General features: G+C 35.9%; 2 protein-coding genes across 3 annotated transcripts; one reads left to right on the top strand and one right to left on the bottom strand.

Annotated features, from left to right (window-relative positions):
- Window positions 1-199: 199 nt before the first annotated feature.
- On the bottom strand, window positions 200-3,124 carry LOC112697234 (translocase of chloroplast 34). Of its 2 annotated transcripts, none has more exons than XM_025750325.2 (8): window positions 2,819-3,124; window positions 2,315-2,428; window positions 2,074-2,181; window positions 1,864-1,988; window positions 1,498-1,762; window positions 939-1,007; window positions 682-843; window positions 200-484 (listed from the first exon to the last, which is right to left on the bottom strand). In XM_025750325.2, the coding sequence occupies exons 2-8, from the start codon at window positions 2,411-2,413 to the stop codon at window positions 383-385; spliced, it is 930 nt and encodes a 309-aa protein (XP_025606110.1). In that variant the 5' UTR covers window positions 2,414-2,428; window positions 2,819-3,124; the 3' UTR covers window positions 200-382. The 2 variants fall into 2 exon arrangements, with proteins under 2 accessions (XP_025606110.1, XP_025606111.1); XM_025750326.3 differs by having other exon boundaries at window positions 2,823-3,052.
- Window positions 3,125-14,837: 11,713 nt separating this feature from the next.
- LOC112697230 (protein TPLATE) lies at window positions 14,838-23,182 on the top strand. The gene is made up of 7 exons (XM_025750318.3): window positions 14,838-16,433; window positions 16,766-17,362; window positions 18,136-18,497; window positions 18,769-19,072; window positions 19,949-20,071; window positions 21,559-22,014; window positions 22,316-23,182. The coding sequence occupies exons 1-7, from the start codon at window positions 15,300-15,302 to the stop codon at window positions 22,817-22,819; spliced, it is 3,480 nt and encodes a 1,159-aa protein (XP_025606103.1). The 5' UTR covers window positions 14,838-15,299; the 3' UTR covers window positions 22,820-23,182.
- Window positions 23,183-24,198: the final 1,016 nt, after the last annotated feature.

Below are 24,198 nucleotides of genomic sequence, written 5' to 3'. Positions count from 1 at the left end.
ATAAAGTTCTTAGCTGCAGAGTGATATTGATGTGTGTTACTGAAAGATATTGCAGTATATTCCAATCTCTTCCCTTCTTCCAAAATCATTTTGTTCAAAATTGTGTGGACGTGTTGTGTTATCTCTGTCATCATGCTACAACCATAATCTTTTTTAAGCCTTTAAGGTATCATGCTACTCATACTATTGTAAATTGGAATGAAGAGAGTAAAAACGGGTAGGTGTAAAATGCAAACCAAAATACAAAATCTTGAGTGTACAAAATATTCTGAGCCTCACAGCATTACAAGGGTGCCTACTTCAGCTAGATAATATATATAGAACAACTGATACCAGCTATGCTCTACAAAGTTAGAACGTGCCATCCCATGAAAATTGCCAATTAGAACCTGCGTTTAGCTTCCCTAATTGCCCACAACGGCTTGGCCTCATTCGCAACGTCATTCTTGATTGCGCGTTCAATAGGTTTAATCACAAAGAAATACTGTGTACAGGTGAACAAATATACAAGTAAGGATCTGTTTAGATTTATAAAACTCTTGAAATAAATAGATATTCAACAACAGGAACAGAAACTTTTCCCTTCTTGTATATGGCCAATGGAAGTGCATATGGTTTGCACTGAAAGAAAAATCAGAGCAGACAAGCTACAATAAATATCTTTCAATGTTTAAAGCTTACCTGAAGTGCAAATAAGATGGGAATAAAGATCTTTCCCCTCTGATTAGGGTTTGGCCCTTCAATCAACTTCTTGTCAACATAAATAGACTTGTTGCTCCTTGTTGTAACTTCTGTGATTTTTTCGACCAGATTAGGAATCCAAGCTGTCCCATTTGGAAGAACCTATCATAAAAAAATACCACAGGTCAGCTACTCAGCCAAAAACAAGGGAAAGGTCCAATGATCAATTAACTAAAGGGAACATGACAAGTGCCAACCTTCTCATCGCTTTCATTCTTGTTACATCTCCCACTGTTCTCAACCAAAACAAAGTGAATGCTAGAAACCTATGAGAGGAGACAAGAAACTCATATGTTAAACATCCAGAATATATAAAGATTCTGCATGCAATATAACTAAAACTATAGCAAATGGTTAAGCATGGATTGAAGGGGGGGGGGGATAAGAGAAAGGCAACATAGTCAATCAATTGAAAAACGGAAAAAGATTCACATGATGACATGATGGAGTTCCACAGTATAATACAAGATAGACCAAATGTAACATAGACTTGGGCCCACATTGAATAGCTTACAAAATAGATTTTCAAAGAGTTCCAATGGATCCTAAGCATACAGTCTTTACCCAACGAGCCAATTTTCAGAACACAATTTATATCGAGAGAAAGGATGGCCCTAGTATGTCATAACATGACCTTGGGCCCATCCTTACCCAGAGGTAACAGCCATAACCATTATGGGCTCATGTTTTTACACAAATTCCAATGGGAAAGCAAACAATTGGTGCATTTTGAGGTTGAAAATGTGCAACATTTACCACTGGGTCATCTTTCCTCAATCGAGCACCCTGGCGAACAACTTTTAGAAGTGCCTCCGATCTTTTTGAAACGAATTCATCATAAGGTATTCCATCAGGGGGTGAAAGCTGAGCATGTGTAAGAACTATCAAAGCCCTCTTCCATATTTCTTTGCCAAAACTATCAGTAATAGCTCTGACAACCAGCTTATCAAGGCTATCCACTCTATAGGTATCCAAACGGTCCACATAAAGCAGAATGTCTATGGTCTTGTTCAGAAGGAAACTACACAAGCAAGCATCATAAGTCCAAACACCAAAGATCAATCCAAGGAAAAGAAGGGATAAGAAATATGATCCAGAAACATGCTTCAAACAATAACATACTGTTTGATAATCTCCAAGGCCTGATCATTGATATATCCCCCTTCTATGAGACCAGGAGTGTCAATGATGTTTATTGTAAATCCTGTCCTTGTGCGTGACACCATTGCAGGTCTTAGTCCTTCCGACTTCCAAACCAAGAAAAGAGCACCCCATTTGATGTCAGCATTTAGAAATTAACTCATCTATCCTTAGGAGGAAAGAAACATGTACCTGAAAGGGATTAATAGTAACAGCTCTTTCTCCTATAATTGAATTCACGGTCGATGATTTTCCAACACCACTTTTCCCCATCACAAGTATTGTTAACTTGTCCACGTTCTATGCCAACATATAGAGTAAAACAAGAAACTAATTTCAAAACAAGGAATTCATATACCAAATAATAAATAAATATGATGTTTGCATATGTTTTGCATATGTGAATTGGACATCAGAAAGCAAAAAGTTGAACCTTCTCCTCTAGTCTTCCCAACAGTTCAACCAATTTTGTCTGAGTTGCCGGCGCAAATGTTTTCAGTCCCACCCACTCACGGGTTATCGATGATGCCATTACTGAAAACTTGCCCTAATCCCCAAATACAAAATAAATAAGACAGGTAAACACAAAAGTACAAGCAACACCATGAAATTCAGCTCTGTCTATCCATGAAAATCTTTCTCAGCATTATTATAGAAGTAAAGCTACTAATAGTTCAATTATTCACCCAAAACCAATAAAACCATAATTAATTGAGGACACAACAATTGCGAAAGATTCACCATAAGAACCACAATGTCACTTCATATAATAACCAAATCATTAAAGAGAGCAACACAATTGATTGCAGATTCAGAAGTGTAAAACAAGCTAATCTCATTGAAACGAGAAAACAGTAAACAATTTAAAATCCGCAAAGCTAATTCACGAAATGTGTTGAACAACTAAAGCGACTCTATAACAGTGATTGAGACGCACTGACGAGGAGACGGTGGGAGAAAGAGGCTGACGCCGAGAAACGGAGTGACGGTGGTCGGAGGGAGGGAAGGAGTGAGGGGCGAGGCAGCAGTGTGCGCGCAGTTGGGGGAGAATGAGTGCGTCAAAGCATGTGTAGATTAATTCAATAAGGGAAAGTGTGTCGCCTGTTAGGGTTTCACTTTCACTGTATGTATATATGTATGGTATCTATACATTACATTCTTAATTCTTGTTACGTTTTTCTTCCCCTTCTAATTCTTGTTCTTTTTCTGTAATTTCTTTTTTCTTTTTCCTTTTTTCTCCTTCTTCGTATCTCTTATGGAAAAAATGAAAAAACAGAAATAAGACAAAAGGAAGAGGGAAAAAAAATAATAAAACAAAAAAAAATATATGAAACCAAAATATTGCCGGTCAAAAACTAAACAAAATCACATTAATTTATATTAATAATTAATTAATTTTAAATTTTTTAAATTCAAAATTAAAAGCTTAATTAAAACCTAATTAAAACTATAAAAATCCTCATCTTCTCTCTCATATTAACATACTTACCTCCAACAATCACACACACAAATTCCTCTCTCTCAGGCTCTCTATGCTTTCTCAGCGAAATCCACTCCTCTGTAACAGAATATGTGCATGTCGGTTATCATCTCGTTCAAATCTCTACCGCAGAGCCTATAGAACTTGCTGCCAGCACTGCAACTGTGTGTCTCGGACACCGCCAGCAACCAAGAAAGAGATGCAGAAATTAAAATAAAATAAAATAAAAAGTAATGCTAAATTTATTTTTTTTTCATTTCTGTTTTTTTTTTTGTTTTTTGTTTTTAGTTGGACAAAACAAAAAAAGAAGTATAAGAGATGAAGGGAGGTGAGAGGACAGAGGAGGGGGCTCTCGGTTAGGGTGAGGATTTGGTTTCGGATGTGGTTTTGAAAGGATGAACGGGTGGTTGAAGAGAATAGTGTTGACTGTAAATTACACACTTGATCTTAGTCAAAAGAAATTTTTAAATAATTACATAAATATAAAAAAACATTCATTTAATATGAAAAAAAACATCCTAATACTTAACAAAAGAAATATCCAGTTATAATTTTAAAATATTATGAAATTTTAAAGAAATAGAGACATTCACATTTGTAATACAAAAAAAATTCAAAAAATATATAAAAGAACATCCATTTAGTATGAAAAAGAAACATTCTGATACTAAGCAGAAGAAACATATATATATATATATATATATATATATATATATATATATATATATATATATATATATATATATATCAAAGTTCAGAAAACCGGACCAGTCATCAAACCGTTCTAGTCACTGGTTCACTGGTTTACTGGTCTAACCGGTGATTCAACCGGAAAAACCGTTTTAGAATAGAATAATAAATAAATTATAAATACACATCCTAAAATATAATTATAGTATGATATAAATCTTAAAATATCTTCGAAATTTAAAACACTACATAAAATATCATCAACCAAATACATATGATCTTATCAAAATCCAAACTCAAAAGTTAAATAGTAATAAAAGCATATCTAAAAATTAAATCCCAACATCATGGTTTATCAATCATCAAAATCCGCAAGAACTTGTTGCAAATCTGCTTCGGTGGGATGATCTTCACCTTCATTCCCACCCTGATCAGCAGAAGAATCAAGAGATGCAGCATAAAGACCATTACTACCACCGCAACTTTGATATAAATCAGCATCAATTTCACCTAATAAAATAGACATGTTATCATTATATTATAAACTAACAACATTCTAATAAATCATTAGAAACTAAATATACTATACTCACGCAATAAGTCATCCACATTACTAGGAAGATCAGGCTCTTTCTCTACAGCATCTTCAGTCACCCAAAAGTCAACTTGACTGATACTTTCATAATCAATTGGATCATATTGTGTCAATGAGATTAAGGCAATGAGCAGCACATGGTGACCAATAGATATTATCATATTTTCTATTGATAAGCCTACCAACAGCAACATAATTGGCCGTATTGTCAGTCACAACATGCACAATATTATTTGGGCCAATCCATTCAATCACCTCAGAAAACAAATTACACAAGTGTGAAGCATTTTTTACCATACTGGAAGCATCTACTGATTTCACGAAGCACATACCTTTAGAATAATACACCAAGAAATTGATTAACGTTCTTTGTCTTTGATCTGTCCAACCATCAGCCATGAGGGTACATCCAGTTTCCTTCCATGCACTCCTATAACTATCAACTAGCATTTGACTTTCTCTTTTAAGATCAGCCAACAAATGAACCCTTAACTTATCATAAGAAGGCCCCTTGTAACCAGGTCCAATACCAGCAACACCATCCAACATATCTTGGAAATATGGCGACATCACAGCATTAAATGGAATTTTACAATCCAAAAGCCACCGAGCAAATCGTTTATCAACCTCGTGTATCGCCTCTTTGTTTTGCATAACACTTTTAATACTTGATTGAGCTCCTGGAGTTGTTTTTGGTGCAAACATAGGAGGAATGACTTTGGCTTTTTTCTTTGGATCGCCTCCAACTCCTTGCTGACTCGAGGTACGCTGCTGTTCCTGTTCTTCTTGAGCTATTTCCTCATCAATTGCATCCTCTACCTCATCACCACCTTCTTCACCAAAACTTACTTTTCTTTTCTTTTTGCTGGTCTGAATATCTTTTAACAAACTTTCCATCTGTTTTTCCACATCATATGGAACTTTAGGACATTTTTTCACGTCTCCAGTAATCTTTGCTAGATGTTTCTTCATCTTGTGAATTCCACCTCCGTTGAAAACTTGTAGACAAAATAAATATTGATATTGTGATTTTTCATTCACCATTTGTAGAGCAACATATTTCCAAGCTAAATCTGTTTTTCCCCCTAAGGTTAGAAGAACCTTGTGACTAACTATCGTTAGCACTACGGGAATTAGGATTAGCAGCATCATTCGGAAGTGGAGTATCGGCAGGCATGTTATTATTCACAGATGCATTGTTATCAGCAGTTGCTTATTGATTAATACTATCTTCCATAACTAAAATTAATAAAACATGTATGAAATTAAAAAGTAAAAACAGCCACAAGCCCACAACACAACACAAGTACACAACACAATGAACATACACAGAAATTGAACAGTTCACAGATGAAGTTCCAGCAATTGAACAGTTCACAGAGCAAGTTCACAGAAATTGAACAGTTCACAAATGAAGTTCCAAAAAATTAAACAGAAATCTAAGTTCAGTTCACAGAGAAAGTTGAGCTGCAAAATAGAAGACCAGCCAGCTTAATTTTCAGATTTTTTTATTTCTTATGCTCAGCAGAAAACAGAAATTGAGCCGAGGACCAAACACAAACTGACCAACAAATAGAAATTGTGCAACAAACAGGAATTGAGCTGCAATATAGAAGACCAGCCTGCTTAATTTTCAGATTATTAATTTCCTATGCTCAGCAGCAAACAGAAATTGAGCCGAGGACCAAACACAAATTGACAAACAAATAGAAATTGTGCAACAAACACGAATTGAGCTGCAATATAGAAGACCAACTTGCTTAATTTTCAGATTATTAATTTCTTATGCTCAGCAGCAAACAGAAATTGAGCCGAGGACCAAACACAAATTGACAAACAAATACAAATTGTGCAACAAACAGGAATTGAGCTGCAAAATAGAAGACCAGCCACACCCAGTTAATTTTCAGATTATTAATTTCATGCAAGGTTTCTACTTTCTACTGAGGAAGTTCACACTTCACAGAGGATCAATTTCACAGCCACAGCCACAGTTCACAGCTACAGTTCACAGTCCACAGAGATTAAATTGACCAGCCACAGCCATAGTTCACACTTCATAGAGGAAGTTCACACTTCACAGAGTATCAATTTCATGCAAGGTTTCTACCGGGGTCGATGGGAGAACATGAGCAGAGGCGAAGAACAAAGAAGATGAGCAGAGGACGAGTCACTCACCTGGGGTCGATGGAGGGCTACCGGTGCTGAGTGTTGACTGTTGAGGACCGCGCGATGGAGATGGAGGGTTACCGGTGTTGACTGCGTGCTGCGGTGCTGGTGTTGAGAAGATGAGCAGAGGATGGAGATGGAGGGCTACTGGCAGGAACCAAGCGAAGGCGACGATGGAGATTGGAGGGTTACTGGGGCTGAGGATGGCGACAGGGGGGCTATGGTTCAGGGCGGATAGGGTTCTCCATTGGAGATGATTCAGGGCTATGTTTTCTGAACCTTGATTGAATGGGGTCGGGGGAAGAAAGGGGGGTGGGGTGCTCCACGAGCGGGTCGGGTCGGGTTCGGTTTTTTAATTTTTTTTAATTATAAAACGGCGTCGTTTAGCATAACCGGCCGGTTACCAGTTCGGTCTAACTGGACAGTTTTTGGCCGGTTCGCCAGTTCTTAGGCGGTTCTTGTTTGGACGGTTTTCATATGAGGACCGGACCGTTTGTAGTGTCGGTTCGCAGTTAAACCGGTCGAACCGGCCGGTCCGGTCCGGTTTTCAAAACCTTGATATATATTAACTCGTAGAGATTTTTGGATTCACCCAAACGTATTTGGCTGATTTTTTGTCTAATACCCTTTTGGTTCCCTAGTATTACTCAACAAAAAATACAAATTTTTTATATTTTCATCTATGATTTTAATGTTTCTCTTAAAAATTTATATTTTTTATGGCATTTGTTAGAAAAATTTTACCTTTAAAATTTATCAAAGTTTAAAAACACAAATTCTATAACTTCATCTAAAACTTTTGTGTTTTCTAAAAAATTTTCTGTATTATTTTAAACTTTTGTTGTAAAAATTGTCAATTGCAAATTTTACATATATAGAGAGAGAGATTTTATTAAAAAATATAAAAGCATATTTCAATAAACATAAAAATTCAATATTTTTTTCTGGGTTATTTTTTTATACTTTTCTTTTAAAATTTCTATATTTATTATAAAAAAGAACAAAAGATAAATAAGCCAAAAATTTATATTTTATTCTAAAATTTTTTATAATTTATCTAAAAGTTTATAATGTTTTTTAAACAAACTTACTATACATTCAAATCTTATTGTCATTTAAATTCAATTAAGTAGGTCCAATACTAACAAAAATTACTCTCATTAAAAAAGCGTGAACACACGCCTGAAATCCCAAACAAACGTTATCTCTCGTTTCGGGCTCTAATATAAAAAATCGTTCACATCTCCTACCCAAAACTGCAACAAAGGAATTTAAAATCTCTCTCAAAATCTCTCAAAATTTTTTCAAATTCTCTACGAAAATTACAAAAAAATCTGGTTCTGTGTTTGAGATCATCAACAAAAAATATAGAAAAAGAACAACAAAGATTCCTCGAAGTATTGACAAAACTACTTGTTTATTATGTTCAGTTTTCTCCTTCACATTTGTCGCATATCTACTAGTTCGGTTTAGGGTTTAGTGAATCGAGTTCGTTCATTTAGTAGATCGAGTTTCTTTGATTCAATTTTTTCTTGTTTTTTTCTTTAACTAAGGCATCGTAAATAATTTCGGTTCATTTTTTAGTTTATTTGAAGTTCATTTGGATGCAGAAATGAATTCAATTTATTTTGTTGATAATTGAGTCTTTTTGACTACTTGTTTAAATTTGAACTAATTTTGGTTCATTTGTAAATTAACTGAGATTCACTTGATGCCAGTGTTAAGTTTGACCAAATTTGTTATTCCTTAAGTTTTTCTGGTGACATTACTAAATAATTTTGGTTCATTTCTTAGTTTATTTGAAGTTCATTTGGATGCAGAAATGAATTTTATGTATTTTTGTTAATTATTGAGTCTTTTTTACTACTTGTTCAAATCTAACTAATGTCGGTTCATTTGTGAATTAACTAAGATTCACTTGATACTGCTAAGTATTGACCAAATTTTTTATTCCTTAATTTTTCTGGTGCCACCATTAGATAATTTCTGTTCATTTCTTAGTTTATTTGAGGTTTATTTGGATTTATAAATGAATTCAATGTGTTTTTGTTGATGATTGAGTCTTTTTGACTACTTGTTTAAATCTGAACTAATTTTGGTTCATTTGTGAATCAACTGAAATTCACTTGATGCTGCTATTAAGTATTGACCAAATTTTTTATTCCTTAATTTTCTTGTGCCATCATTAAATAATTTTGCTTCATTTCTTAGTTTATTTGAGGTTCATGTGGATCCAAAAATAAATTCCATGTGTTTTTGTTGATAATTGAGTCTTTTTGACTACTTGTTCAAATCTGAACTAATTTTGATTCATTTGTGAATTAACTGAAGTTCACTTGATATTGTTGTTAAGTATTGACCAAATTTTTTATTCCTTACAGATAAGTATCATTAAACATAGTTGATCCTTTACTTCTAAATTAATACATAGGGTAAAGTACGAAATTGGTCCCCTAAGTTTGGGTATAATCTTGTTTCGGTCATTAAGGTTTAAAGTGTCCTATTTGAATCCAAAAAAGCTTTATTTAACTTCAATGTAATCCCACCTTGAGGTCAAAGTTAAATGATTAACGAAATGTCCTACATGACAGTAGTACAATAACATGGTCAATAATTTGGAGAACAAATACAAGATCTAGAGGCACAAAATTAACCATGGATGTATCAATACATTTATTTATCATTCTTCTTAGTTTTATAGAAAATATTTCATTTAAATTGTAAAATAAATGATAAATAAATATATTGATGCATACACGGTTGATTTTGTGCCTCTAGAACTTGTACTTATTTTCCAGATTATCGACATTATTCTTGTACCTGCTGTCATATAGGACATTTCGTTAATCATTGAACTTTGATCTCACGTGGAACTACATTAAAGTTAAATGAAACTTTTTTGGATTCAAATAAAACATTTTAGACCTTAAGGACCAAAACAAGATTACACCCAAACGTACGAGACAAATTTAGTACTTTATCCTAATACATATTAATAAATTTCTTAACAAGTTGATGCTTTCTAGCATGAATATGGTCCAACTATTCTCTTGGACAAGATAAATAAATTCAGAGACAGTCATTGAAGGATTTTAAGGCATAAGAATCTCAAAGTCATTCATTTATCATATGGAGATATAGAAAGTAAATATGTTCAATCTTTTAAGTTGTAATTAATTTCTATCAACATTCTTGAACACTATTTTATAAAGAATTGTAAAGAAGTAAACACTTCTTTGACTCTTTGTGAATATATATATATATATATATATATATATATATATATATATATATATATATATATATATATATATATATATCTTTTTTTATTTATTTATTGAAAATATTTGAGCTGTATTGAGATCACATTAATTTGAATGAATTTAGGTTCACATTGAATAAGATTAAATGTATTTATCAAATCCCAATAGCAGCAAAAACACAAATGAACCGAAATTTATTCTAAACTAAAAAGTCGCTATTCAATAAAACATAACACAAATAAGAAATTAACCCTCATTTTCATCAAGTGTCTTGAAAGTTATCCCAATCTTTGAAATAAATTGTTTATTGACAACACACTTGAATTTCAAATGAACCGAAATATGATTATAACAACACCATTGTGTAATAACAAATGAACCGAAAATTGTGCATTATATAAATTTAGAAACTCCGACATTTTATCCAAATTCAAATTCATAAACAATACATATTTTAGTAAAGAAAAATGAAAATATTCATTATCACTTTATTTAATTGCATTATATTACATTCAATTTGTCTTAAAAGTCATCCCAACCTTTGGGACAAATTGTTCATCGACAACACACTTGGACTACAAATGAATTGAAATATGATTATAACGACACCGAGTTAATACTCATTTTGGCCCTGAAATTTTAGAGCAGCCTCAATTTGAACCCCGAAATTTATAGTTACCCAATTAAAACCCTCAAATATTGAATCGTGACCCACGTTTGCCCTCGTAGCTATCTCCGTTAACGGAGATCTGATGTGGCACGTTAAATTGACACGTAGGAAAGCCTAAAACAACGCCGTTTTATGTTCCCTCCCAGTTTTAACTCAATGTGACGTCGTTTAAGGGCTTTATTGGGTTAAAAAATTTGGGCCAACGTGTAGATGAAGAAACAGACGTAGCTTGACCATTCTTCTTCCTTCTCCTTGTCTTCTATTCTTCTTCTCCACGTTGTTGTTCTTCTCGCATGCTTGACTGTGAAAAAGGAGAATCAGAGTAACATTGGTGGTGTATTGGACTGTTGAATGAGGTTGCTGATGAACTAACATGCGCGCAGAAAGAAACGAAGAAGATCAGGTTAGGAAGTGAAGTTTTATTTTTTTTCACAAATTTCTTAATACTCTATTTTTGGCTTTTGTTTGGGTTTTTGTATTGCATTGTTATTGTCGAAGCAAGGTGCTGGTTATATTTAAGGCATTGAAATTTGTTGCATGTGAATGATGCTAGGTTTTTTTTTTCCTTGATGAAGAAGAGAATGTTGATTTTATCTTTTGCTATCTGTGAAAAAATGTTATCATGTGTGTGTTATTGCTTGTGTTTAAAAATGTGTTATTGTCCTGTTTGGAGTTTGAAGTCAGTTAAGTTAGTATGCTTTGTTTTTTTAAATTATTGAAATTTTTGTTATTTTGCAATGTAGATGGATGATGATATAATAATTGTCATCCACCATGGAGGAAGTTTTGAGACAAAAGAAGATGGAGAAGTTGTGTATGTCGGAGACTAAATTGAACAGTTATTTGGACTAGAGGAAGATACATTAGACGTGTTCTCAATAAGAAATTATTACAAGGTTCTAGGATATGACAACTTGAAGGAGTGCTGGTGGCTAGCTCCTGGGAGGCCCTTGAATACTGGATTGAGAGCACTATCACATGACAATGAGCTCTTAGAGATGTGCTTTCACGCAAAGAATAATGAAGGTGTAGTGCATGTGTACCTTGAGCATGGAAATTCTGAACATGAAGGTGATGAGGTTCCACAACTGGTCCCTATGACCCCCAATCCAAAAATCATGGTATCTGACACCACCTCAAATCCATCTTCATGTATTCCAAACACAGCCTTTGAACAAAATACAATCACATTCCCTGAAGCAAACTCTGCACCCCCAGGCCAACTGAACTCTGCTCCTCAAAGTCAGTCCCACTCTAAACCTCAAACCAAACCCACCTCAAATTATCCAGCCCAACCCACCTTTGAACCTGTAGCCCAGCCCAGCCCAACTCAAAGCCTGCAGCCCAACCTAATTGTTCACTTGCAGCCCAGCCCACATCCACACCTCCAGCCCAGCCTAAACCAATGCCTATTTCTAATTCATGTTCTTCTAAACCAAAAAATAATAAATCTGAGAAGTCTATTCCACCCACCACTATAAAGAAGTCCGAAACAAGTGTCAAAAAGAATTCAAAGTCTACCCCAAAGAAAGGTGCTGTCAAGAAGGTACTGATACCACCATCAAAATGAGTGACACGATCAGCTTCAAGATTTGCACCCAAAGGGAAGAAGATTGTTGGTGAGGTCCCATCTGTGACATTAAGCAGTGACAGTAGTGACTCGTATGAGAGTGCGAAAGATGAACTTTATAGGCTTGGACTCGAGGCTTTTGAGAGTTCAAGTGATGATGAATCTGATTCTGAAGTTGCTACAGCAAGACCCAGGGAGTTAAAAATAAAAAAGAATAAGGCAAAAGGTAAGATATGTCTCGAAGACTTATGTGAAGAAGATGAGCTGATAGTTCAAAATTCTGATGAGGAAGTTGATCTGGGCCAAGTGATTGGAAAAGCCCCTGAGATCCAGCCACCATATGACGCCTTTGATGCATACCACGATGATTCTGATAGAAATGACTCATGAAAATCTGAGGAAATGAAGACCCCACCTAATTCACAACCAGATAATGGAGATCAGGAACAAGTAGGAATCCAATATGTCCTATTATTTGTGTTTTTAATGGTTAATTAAAAAATATATGTTTAATTTAATTTTTACTTTGACTGACGGGGACTTGTATTCTACTCATGCAACCATAGGTAACTCCTGCAACGAGGCCCGACAAATTACAGCCTAAGATAAAAGCATCTCCAGCCCCAGGATCATCAAGTGTTGACCCATTGCAAGGAGTAAGTGCTGAAACATCTTCAAGGATGGCTGAATTCATGAAATTTGTCCCAACACCAGGAGTGAAGTCAGCATTCAAACCTCCTAGAAAAAAATGAATGATGTTTAGTTGTGATAGACTATTATAGTTAGGGTAGTTGTTTTCTTAATTATGTTTATCTTGTGTCACTGGAACATGGTTATGTGTGTGTGTCCAAATACTTGGCTATTTTGTTAAAGAATTTCTGGATGTATTTTGTTAATGACTTTCTGGATATTTGTTCAGTTGTTGGCAAGTAATGCTTTTGGATATTCACTAAATGTAGACACTTTATTTCAGGTTTATGAATGGTACCAATATGTTTAATATTTAGCTTTCCTTTCTTACTATTGCAATATGACATATGTACCAGAGGAGCTAAAACCATGCTTCTTTTTCATTGAAATCTGAATACAATGCTTTCATTCACCCTCAGAGTACACACCTTCAGGCCCACACTTTTAATCAAAATTTAATCATACTTACACCATACATAACAATCAGAATCACAACTAACCAAACTTAAAATACTAATTCATATTTTCAAACACCTAATTTCAACTTTCATTGAAGTAATTCTCCAGGCTAAATTCATCTTCCAACTATCATCACTGCTTGTAGGTTGTGTTTTGCCCACTAAACTCTGTTCTTCTTCATTGTCTATCCACATAAAGAAATCACACCACATTCTCCCAGAACTCTGCCAATTTTGCAACAACCAACAAAAAGAAAAAATCTTAACATTACTCATCAACCACAAATACCAGTAGCAACACATTGAAGAAGAAGAAGACGACATTGAGAACTTACATTATAATTTGGACACCCATAAAAGGGTCTATCAGGATTGGCATTTGTTCCAGACCAGCGAAGCACTGGACGCATTCCACAACCACACCAGTCAGGAATCTTCTCCAACCTCCCACTATTAAGGTTCCTCAGGGAAGCCCCATGAGAACGTGATCGTGCAGAACTCACTGTAGGTTGGTTTCCTGAACTCATCATTTCTCCAGCATAGTCTTCACCGTATTCGAAAAGCTGCAAATTAGAATTTTATCATCTATGGATGGGTTAAATTGAGTTGATTCAAATTTTGCTACATCATTTACTCATCAAGAATCCACCCTGGCAAGCTGCGTGACACATGGATACACACGCTGGCGATTTAACGTGCCACATCAGCGTTCCGTTAACGGAACTATCGACAAGGGCAAACGTGGGGCATGATTCAATATTTGAAGATTTTAATTGGGTAACTATAAATTTTGGGGTCCAAATTGAGGCACCTCGAAATTTCAGGGGCCAAAATAGGGATTCAACTCTAACGACACCATTGTGTAATAACAAATGAACCGAAAATTGTACATTCTATAAATTCAAAAACGCATGCATTCTATCCAAATTTAAATTCAGATTTTTGGTGAAGAAGAATAAAATTATTTATTATCTTTTATTGAATTGCATTAGATTCTATTTTATTCTATTCAATTCAAATTGTTAAAGAATAAAATTAAGAACGATCCAAACCTCGTACACTTAATTCGATTCAGAAAAATAATCCAAATTGTTCTCATTCAACTAATTTGAACTTGAATTATTTATTATTTTAGAACACGTAAAATCTAAACGATTTTAATTATACGGTTCGATTTAAAAAAAATGTAGATCGAAATTCAAGAAGAATACAAAAAAATTAAAAAAAACTTGAGAAAAAAGAGATAATAATCAGATAAAAATTCAGATAAATCAGAAAAAAAAAAGGAACGTTTATGTTGAAGAAGAATGAATTAGAGAAGATTTGCGTTTAAAAATTTGTTATAAGTGGCGCCCGACAGTAAATCATTTTATTGAAAATTATTTGGATGGAAAGTATTTTTATTTCTTAAATATTTGTTATAAAAAATAGTAATAATGGACACACAAATTGTTAGTTTTGAGCAGTGAGCAGACTTGTAAGTTTTAACTATACAGTTTGCAACGTCCACCACCCCGGGTCACTCCCTTTCCCAGAGTTCATCTCCGATTCTGTGTTCAAATTCCAGTCAGACACGGTGAATTCAAGCTTCAACAAATTCTTTTGAGCCTCTTCACACTCCAACACTAACCAATTACTATCATTACCAACTCAACCAAACCAAACCATTATATAACTCCTTTCACCTTCTACTTCCAGAGAATCTCACAACCTTCTTACTCCCGATTCTCACAGAGAAAATGATATTCCATTTCACTCCCTAATCCTAAACCCCAACACTACCCAATTCATCTTTGGATCTGAGCCCCTCAATTTCTCAACCGTCCAGCGGCCATGGACATCCTGTTCGCCCAGATCCAGGCGGACCTCCGCTCCAACGACGCCCTCCGCCAGTCCGGAGCTCTCCTCCAGGCTCTTCAGCAGTCCGCCGCCGGCCGTGACATCGCCGTCATAGCAAAGACCGCAGTCGAGGAGATCGTCGCTGCCCCTGCCTCCGCCGTCTGCAAGAAGCTCGCCTTCGACCTCATCCGTTCCACTCGCCTCACTCCCGACCTCTGGGAAACCGTCTGCTCCGGCATCCGTGCCGACTTCCGCTTCCCTGATCCTGACGTTACCGCTGCCGCCGTCTCTATCCTCGCCGCCATCCCTTCCTACCGCCTCGCTCGCCTCATCGCCGATTGCAATAAGGAGATCTCCGAATGCTTCGATTCCCCAAGCGACAATCTCCGATTCTCCGTCACAGAGACCCTTGGCTGCGTCCTCGCCCGCGACGACCTAGTTATCCTCTGCGAAAACAACGTTGGACTCCTCGACAGGGTGTCCGCCTGGTGGACCCGGATCGGCGCCAACATGCTCGACCGGGCTGACGTCGTTTCCAAGGTCGCCTTTGACTCTGTCGGCCGCCTCTTCTCCGAATTCAGCTCCAAGCGGATGAGTCGCCTCGCTGGCGACAAGCTTGTTGACAGCGAGAATTCCCTCGCGATCAGGTCTACTTGGGTGTCCTCCATGGTTGACTTTGTCTGGAAGAAACGAAGGGCGCTCATGGCGAGGTCCTTAATCCTTCCGGTGGAGAATTTCCGGTCCACAGTGCTCCCCATTGTGTATTCGGTTAAGGCTGTGGCTTCTGGCAGCGTCGAGGTTATTCGGAAGCTGTCAAAGGCCTCCAGAGGGGCTAGTGGTGGCAGCAGCGATCAGATTGATTCCAATGCTGAGAAATTGGTGGGTGTTTCGGATGTCGTTACACACTTGGCACCATTCTTGGTTTCGTCATTGGAGCCTGCTTTGATTTACGAGGTTGGGATCAATATGCTGTATCTGGCTGACGTACCTGGAGGGAAGACAGAATGGGCCTCGCAGTCTATTATCGCAATCCTAACGCTGTGGGACAGGCAGGAGTTTGCCTCTGCTAGAGAGAGTATTGTTAGGGCAGTTGTTACCAATCTTCATCTCCTTGATCTTCACATGCAGGTGATGCCCCTTTTAATTGTCTAATGTGATTTGGCTTAACGGATTTTTACCTACGAATTGTGAATAACCTCATGATTTTACTAGTTATGGATGCTTATGGTAGAAAGCCTAATATTGATGTGATATTGGTCATAATTGATATAAGTATTGTCGTGGCTATACTAGGCTTATGGTTCCTGATATTAATCTTATGCTTTTTAGTGTTTAAAATGTGCTTTGTTTTGGATATTATCTTGCATTATACTATATAATATAAATATAGCTATGTTTGATGTCACAGTTTGTTGTGCTTCACATAGCAATGCTTATTACCTATAAATGGCTGCTGGTAGGTGTCACTGTTCAAGAGGCTACTTTTGATGGTGAGAAACTTGAGGGCAGAATCAGATCGGATGCATGCTTTGGCATGTATATGTAGAACAGCTCTTTGTGTTGACCTATTTGCCAAGGAAAGTGTCCGAAGAGGGCAGAAACCTCTGGCTGGAACTGATATTGCTTCTCTTTTTGAGGATGCCAGAGTCAGTGACGATCTTAACAGTATTACAAGTAAAAGCATATTTAGGGAGGAGTTAGTTGCATCACTAGTGGAAAGTTGCTTTCAGCTGTCCCTGCCTTTGCCTGAACAAAATAACACGGGAATGGAGAGCAGGGTTATTGGAGCTTTGGCATATGGAACTGGCTATGGTGCATTAAATTGGACGGAACCTGCTTTAGAAGTGGTGGAAGTTTGTCGGCCTTGTGTTAAATGGGATTGTGATGGCCGAACCTATGCCATTGACTGCTACTTGAAGTTGCTTGTTAGGTTATGTTGCATTTATGACACAAGGGGTGGTGTAAAAAGAGTCAAAGATGGAGCTTCTCAAGACCAAATTTTGAATGAGATTAGATTGCAAAACTTGCAACGTGAACTTGTGAAGGACTTGCGCGAGGTACTTAAAATTTTATACCTTAACTTCAGCAGCACCGGAATCTATAAAGATTCCTTATTTTGACAATTGCATAGCTTATACCATCCAAATGATGATTATTACAGGTATTAGAATATTTTACAGAAGACTGATGATAATAACAAATCTCCATTTTTCCTCTGTGCAATTCCCCTAAAGCTTTTCATCCCTCTCTTTTATATCTGTTCTTTTACCCCTGAACTTGATACTGAATTTGCTAGTTGATGATAATAAGTTCTTACTCTGTTTTTCATGAATTTCATCAGAAAAAATGTTTGGTTTAAAATGTCTTCCATAATGTAATTTTTGCATCAGAGCATGAACTCTCTTGTAGGTGAAATATAATTCAGTAAGTAACTAATAATGAATCTCTGTGGCTTTATTTAATAAATATGCTTTGCTGTTACACGCTGTTGTAAATGTTTTTGTTTTGTTGTATCGACTAATAGGATTGTTTAGTACGATATGATGCTTTAGTTATTTTTCTTGAGCAGAAATAATCCAAGCCGAGACCACATTTTTTCTTGTAGAGAGAAAAAAAAAATTTGAAGAGGGAAAGAAATGTTGGTTGATTGTTGGCAGGAAAAAGAAAAAATTGGTTCTCTAGCGGAACTGGTAATACTGAGAAAATACACACCTTTTTCAACTATACCTGACTTGAGCCCCTTGAAACACATGAAATTTCATGATCTCTTTTATAGTCATGCATAAATCTGGTTTACACAGTTGGATGGTTAATGTTTTGAATGTAACAGGTGACTACCCCAAGAATATTGGCCCGTCTTATTTGGGCTATTACAGAGCACATAGATATAGAGGGACTGGATCCACTCCTAGCAGATGATCCAGATGATCCTCTTAATGTCATTATATCAAATATTCACAAAGTTCTATTCAATGTTGATTCAACTGCTGAAGCAACCAATATAATTCAAGATGTACAAGCAGTTCTAATATCTGCTCAGCGGTTGGGATCACGCCATCCTAGGGCTGGGCAGTTACTTACCAAAGAACTTGAAGAGTATAGGAGCCATGCTTCAGCTGATTCTGTCAGCAAGCATCAATGCCGTTTTATATTGCAAAAAATCAAATATGCTTCAAGTCATCCAGATTCTAGGTGTGAATTTTTGTTCAAGTTTACCTTTGTATCTGCAGTCATTGTTACTGTAGTGTTTGAGTAATCCATCAGTCCAACTTTTTAAAATCATGGAATTTTCTAATTGTAATTGGTATTGGTTTTAGAAAAGATTCTTGCCAGTTTCTTCCTATTTCAGAATATATTGGAATTTAATGAGCATTTTGATTTTTTATGTTCTTTGTTAAATAATAAATTTTAATTCATTGTGCGGCTGTGATGACTTAGTTTGATTGTCTTGTTGTTTTTCCAGGTGGGCAGGTGTTACAGCTGCTAGAGGTGACTACCCATTTAGCCACCACAAGTTGACTGTTCAGTTTTATGAAGCATCTGCTGCTCAAGATAGAAAGTTGGAAGGATTGGTTCACAAGGCTATTTTAGAGGTGTGGAGACCTGACCCCAGTGAATTAACCCTTTTCCTCACGAAAGGGTTTGATTCTACTTTACTGAAGGTTCCTCCAACTGCAATTACTTTGACTGGAAGCAGTGATCCCTGCTATGTTGAAGGTTATCATTTAACAGATTCAAGTGATGGGAGGATTACTCTGCATTTAAAGGTTAATAAAGCCTCAATTTATTTCTTTAGGTTAATAAGGCTTCAATCTATTTCTTTCTTTCTCAATTAAGAAAAGCAAAAAATAATGGCTTCACATGATATAATTGTTTTGATGTATTGTATTGAGACAGAATAGAAAACACTAAACTCTATTTCTAATAGCACTAGAATTCTAATTCTATCCAAATGTAAAAACCATGAAATACAAGGAAATATGAAAACCAATCCTAAAGATCAACTCTAATACTCCTTAATATTCTAAGGTATAATGTTAGATACTCTATATATCATAAGATGTACTTGCATAGAGTACATAGTAGTGGTCATATTGTTTCCCTGTAAAAAAGGATTAGTGGTTTGACAGTTGTTATCAATTGATCTGAAGCTAGTATATTAATTAAATATATTTTACAAAGATTCACTTTACATGGCACATTTGATTTTACATACTACTGTTTTGTATCACTATGATATAGGCAAAGTTTCGGAGTTTATCTTTGGTGTTATTTTGTGAATGCTAATCTTTTGATATATTGGTGAGAAAGTTACTTTAGTGTGGATACTATTCTGGTGAACAGTACAATACAATTTTTTTTTGAATAAATATGTTAAGTATCACATCTTGTCATGCATTAGGTTCCTAAATTTGGATTAATGGTTTCTTGGTAGAAATGCTGATGTTAATTATGCCTACCATTATCCAGTACCTGAAAAATTAAACTAGACTTCCTCGTTAATTTCATGTTAGAAATGCTTATTTCTTTCACCTCTAAATTATATTGAAGAATAATATTTTTTGGTTTTGGCTCTCAATTTTTTCCTTAAAAGATCTAACCCCCAAGTGTTTCTCATTGTCATCTCAATGGAAATGCTTCAGGTCTTAAACTTAACTGAGCTTGAATTAAATCGGGTGGATGTACGTGTGGGATTGTCAGGTGCATTGTATTATATGGATGGTTCTTCTCAAGCAGTGCGGCAGTTGCGTAATCTTGTTTCACAGGTTGCTTCTCCTCTAAATTGCATATTCACTCCAGTTTGATATTTTGCTAGTTTGCATTTGCATCTTGGCCGCTTTTCCATCTTTTGTTACATGTATGGCAAGCTTAGATAGGTACATCTCTACTTTGAGTATCTCATGCTTGTATTGGATTTAGGCTGAAGTGTCAAATGGCAAGGCTAGATGAGATTGAACTATTTTTATTGTTGAAAGGATTTACATCCTTTGACCTTTGTGCTAGTCCAACCACACTTCTGAATTGCCTGAATTTTTGGACTTATGAGAACATGGCCGGCCACAATTGTTTTCCAAACTTGAGGCACTGGCTTTACTTGGATTCGCCCAGAAAAAAAAATATTGGTCTAAAAAACTTCAGGTGATAAATTGTTACCTGCAGTGCAGCTGACTGTCATGATTAATAAAAAGGACACATAAAGACTTGAAGATGTATGTTATAAAATTGATTGGATAATACAGCATGGAAGGATGTATTGGACAAAATTATGTGATCGAGTACAGTACAGAGGCATGCATGACATTCAAATAATAGGTTTTGCTAACCAGTTTATTTAAGGTTTCCATGGTAAATATGGTAGAAAATTTTTAACGAAGAACAAACCCAAGAAACAATTTGTTTCTAATGCGTTGAAAGCTTCAACACTTTCTCCATAATTAGAAACCATACATAGTGTCCCAATGGCTAATGGCATTGGTTAGCGAAACCCTTAAAGAAGGACTCTGAACAAGGAAAAGGGTGACAATGATGCTACTATCTGGTCGTATGATAGGTTTCCTCCGCACAATTCAAGCAGTTTGAGTTTTGTAGTCTAATCATTGAGATACCAAGCACCTATATTGGACCAAATATTTGAGCTTTCCTTTAAGTTCTTTTTGGTTAAATATTATATTATATGCAACTTTTTTTTTTTAAAAATAATTTGATTAATTTTTGTAGAAACCAAAACCTGAAATGAAGTTTTGTTTTTATTTACTGGTTTCTTTTTGCAAAAGCTAGAAGGATTCTTTTTTTTTTTAATGATAAAAGCAAAGTGTCATTTCTTGGGTTCTACAAAAGGTGAAAATGGAATAATCCTGAACATTTAAAAATAATGTGAAAACAAGAATAAACATATAATATACATTTGAAAATGCTACTGTCCTAGAAGTAATTGTTTAGCATTTCTCTCTTTAAAGAGATTTATTATATTTGCTTCAGTTGTTCTTTCCTTCTATCCTTTCTCACAATTCATAGTTTTATATATAGAAGCGCATGTTGATCATGAACAAAAAACTATTGCTGTATTGCCCATTTATTTGGGAATAGAAAGTTTGAAGGACATTATGTAAATTTTGCTATAGATCAAGTTTGATGTTCGTCTACATAAATGCATCTAACAATTGAATTTTACAAGCTTTGTTTTCTTTTCTTTAATATTCTATTTGCTATAGTGTCTTAATCTGTGGTCCTCATTTTATTGTTCCCAATTCAGGATCCAGTACTGTGCAGTGTGACAGTTGGTGTTTCCCATTTTGAAAGATGTGCCCTGTGGGTTCAAGTTTTGTATTATCCTTTCTATGGTAGTGGTGCTGTTGGTGACTATGAAGGTGACTATGCCGAAGAGGATCCTCAAATCATGAGACAGAAGAGAAGTTTGAGACCTGAATTAGGCGAACCTGTGATTTTGAGATGTCTTCCTTATAAAATTCCATTGACTGAGATGCTTTTGCCCCATCAAATATCGCCTGTCGAGTTTTTCCGACTGTGGCCCAGTTTGCCAGCTATTGTAGAATACACCGGTACATATACATACGAAGGAAGTGGCTTTAAGGCAACTGCTGCCCAGCAGTATGGCACTTCTCCCTTCTTAAGTGGACTGAAATCCTTATCTTCCAAGCCATTCCACAAAGTTTGTTCTCATATTATCCGCACAGTAGCAGGGTTTGAGGTGTGAATTTTTTACTTGTCATCACTCATTGTCATCATCATCTATTTGGAATATTCAAAGCATGTTCATTATTTGCCTTCCGTGAATATCCTTCAGTATCACATAGTCCTCTTAGTATCATGTATTACTAGTGTGTTTCTACTTCGATGGGTACCGTAAATATATACACAAAGTAACAGAACAACAAATAGGATGAAGCAAGGGTACAATGGGGATTATATACATTGAGTTGTTAGACATTGCATTATTCATTCTATAATTTTACTGACCCTTTTATCCTGTTTCTCTTTTGCTGGCATAGTTGTGTTATTTTGCTAAAACATGGCACGGTGGCTTCTTGGGCATGATGATTTTTGGTGCCAGTGAAGTGAGTAGAAATGTCGACTTGGGTGACGAGACAACAACAATGCTGTGCAAATTTGTTGTGCGAGCATCAGATTCATCTATCACCAAGGAGATTGGATCAGATCTTCAGGGCTGGTTGGATGATCTTACAGATGGGGGCGTGGAGTATATGCCTGAAGATGAAGTGAAAGCAGCTGCTGCTGAGAGGCTTAGGATATCAATGGAAAGGTTAGCATTGTTGAAGGCGGCCCAACCGCGAAAGACTGCAAAATCTGATGATGAGGAGAGCGAAGATGATGACAGGAAAGAAAAGAAAGATGGCGAGGATGATGACAAAAAGAAGGGACCTTCAACGCTGTCGAAGTTAACTGCCGAGGAAGCTGAGCATCATGCTCTTCAGGCAGCAGTGCTACAGGAGTGGCATATGCTATGCAAGGATAGAACCACTGAAGTTAACTAACATTTTTATGTTACATTATTTTTTGCGTTTTTTGTTTCTTTTTGTTCTTCCTCTGGGTTGCCCGAGAAATGAGTGAGTATATTCAGTGTTCCCTGATTCCATTTTAGATGCACCAATCAGGTAGAAGTAGAAGTTTGCTCGAGAAATACTGTATTCCTTTGTTACCTTTTCCACCACATCTTGAGGAAAGTGCTTTGTATATGTACCGGCTATTGTTTGCTTTGAGAAGATGTAGAAATGTTAGTAGTGTATTTTTCTTTTATTTAAATGTATTCACATGTTAAAATGATTTTGTATTCAAAATTTCAGATTCATTCATGTTGGAAATCTATATTATTGTGGTATAACTATCATATTTGTCAATAAGATTTCCTATGTGGTATGCCAATCCGGCCTGTGTCAAGTGAAGGCCAGGATTAGAGTGAATAATGATCTAAATCTTTGTGCTTTTGAATAAGGGCCTCAATAAAAATATTACTCCTTCATATTGAATTTTTGATATTATGTTGAGATAGTAACACCTGACTTTTCTGGCTACACAGACCAGACTTTTCTGGCTACATTTGGTTCATATTTCCTCGAATAATGATCTCTGAATCCTATATTCCTTAGCATGTACATCAACAATTACTAAAATTTGAATTGGCTTCCTAAGTTCAATTGAAAGGTTGAGTTAGATGACTTGTGGTGATGAAGCAACAATTACATATCTCAGAAGGAGGAGCTTGCCGAAACTGACAAGGCGGATAAGATATCCATCAGAACAAGATCGAGAGGGAGAAGGACTAGCCAAAGGTAAGTAGGAGACAACAACTAAGGCCTTCATTTACATAAAAAGTGAAGAGCTGAGCTTTTGCAAAGAATCTTCTCTCCCTTGATTTGGATGGTGGAGTCTTTAGTCTCATTATTGAGAAAAAAAAAAGAGAAGACATAAATTCCATTTGCAACCTTGTATGATTCAATCGTACCAAGCTACACCCAAGTGGTAGCTTCCAAGGGTCCCAAAACTTTGAAAGAATTTTCTTGTCTCAATTGCCATCATCCCATACCAGTCCCAAAACCTTTCCTTAGCACCTCTTAGAAACCATCTAGCCAATACTTCCAGAACCATCAAAGAAAAACCGTCAGAATGTTTTCACATAGTCACTCCCAAGCTCCTCTTCATTTAGCAGTTTTTCTGTGCATATAGTGTTCAGATAACCTAACGGTTAATATAATATCTCCCCTTTTTTCCACAATACAGAATCCATACTCTTGTTTTAATAGACATTGGAACATTGTATATTCATCAGTCGCGATTTAGTTCAAGATTTAATTATTTAAAAAATAACAATGGAAACTTATTTTTATCCACAAATAGTACTGGTGCAATCCGCAAA

The sequence above is a fragment of the Arachis hypogaea genome, chromosome 6 (assembly GCF_003086295.3).
Source record: "Arachis hypogaea cultivar Tifrunner chromosome 6, arahy.Tifrunner.gnm2.J5K5, whole genome shotgun sequence".
Lineage (NCBI taxonomy): Eukaryota > Viridiplantae > Streptophyta > Magnoliopsida > Fabales > Fabaceae > Arachis > Arachis hypogaea.
This window is presented reverse-complemented; position numbering and strand designations above follow the sequence as displayed.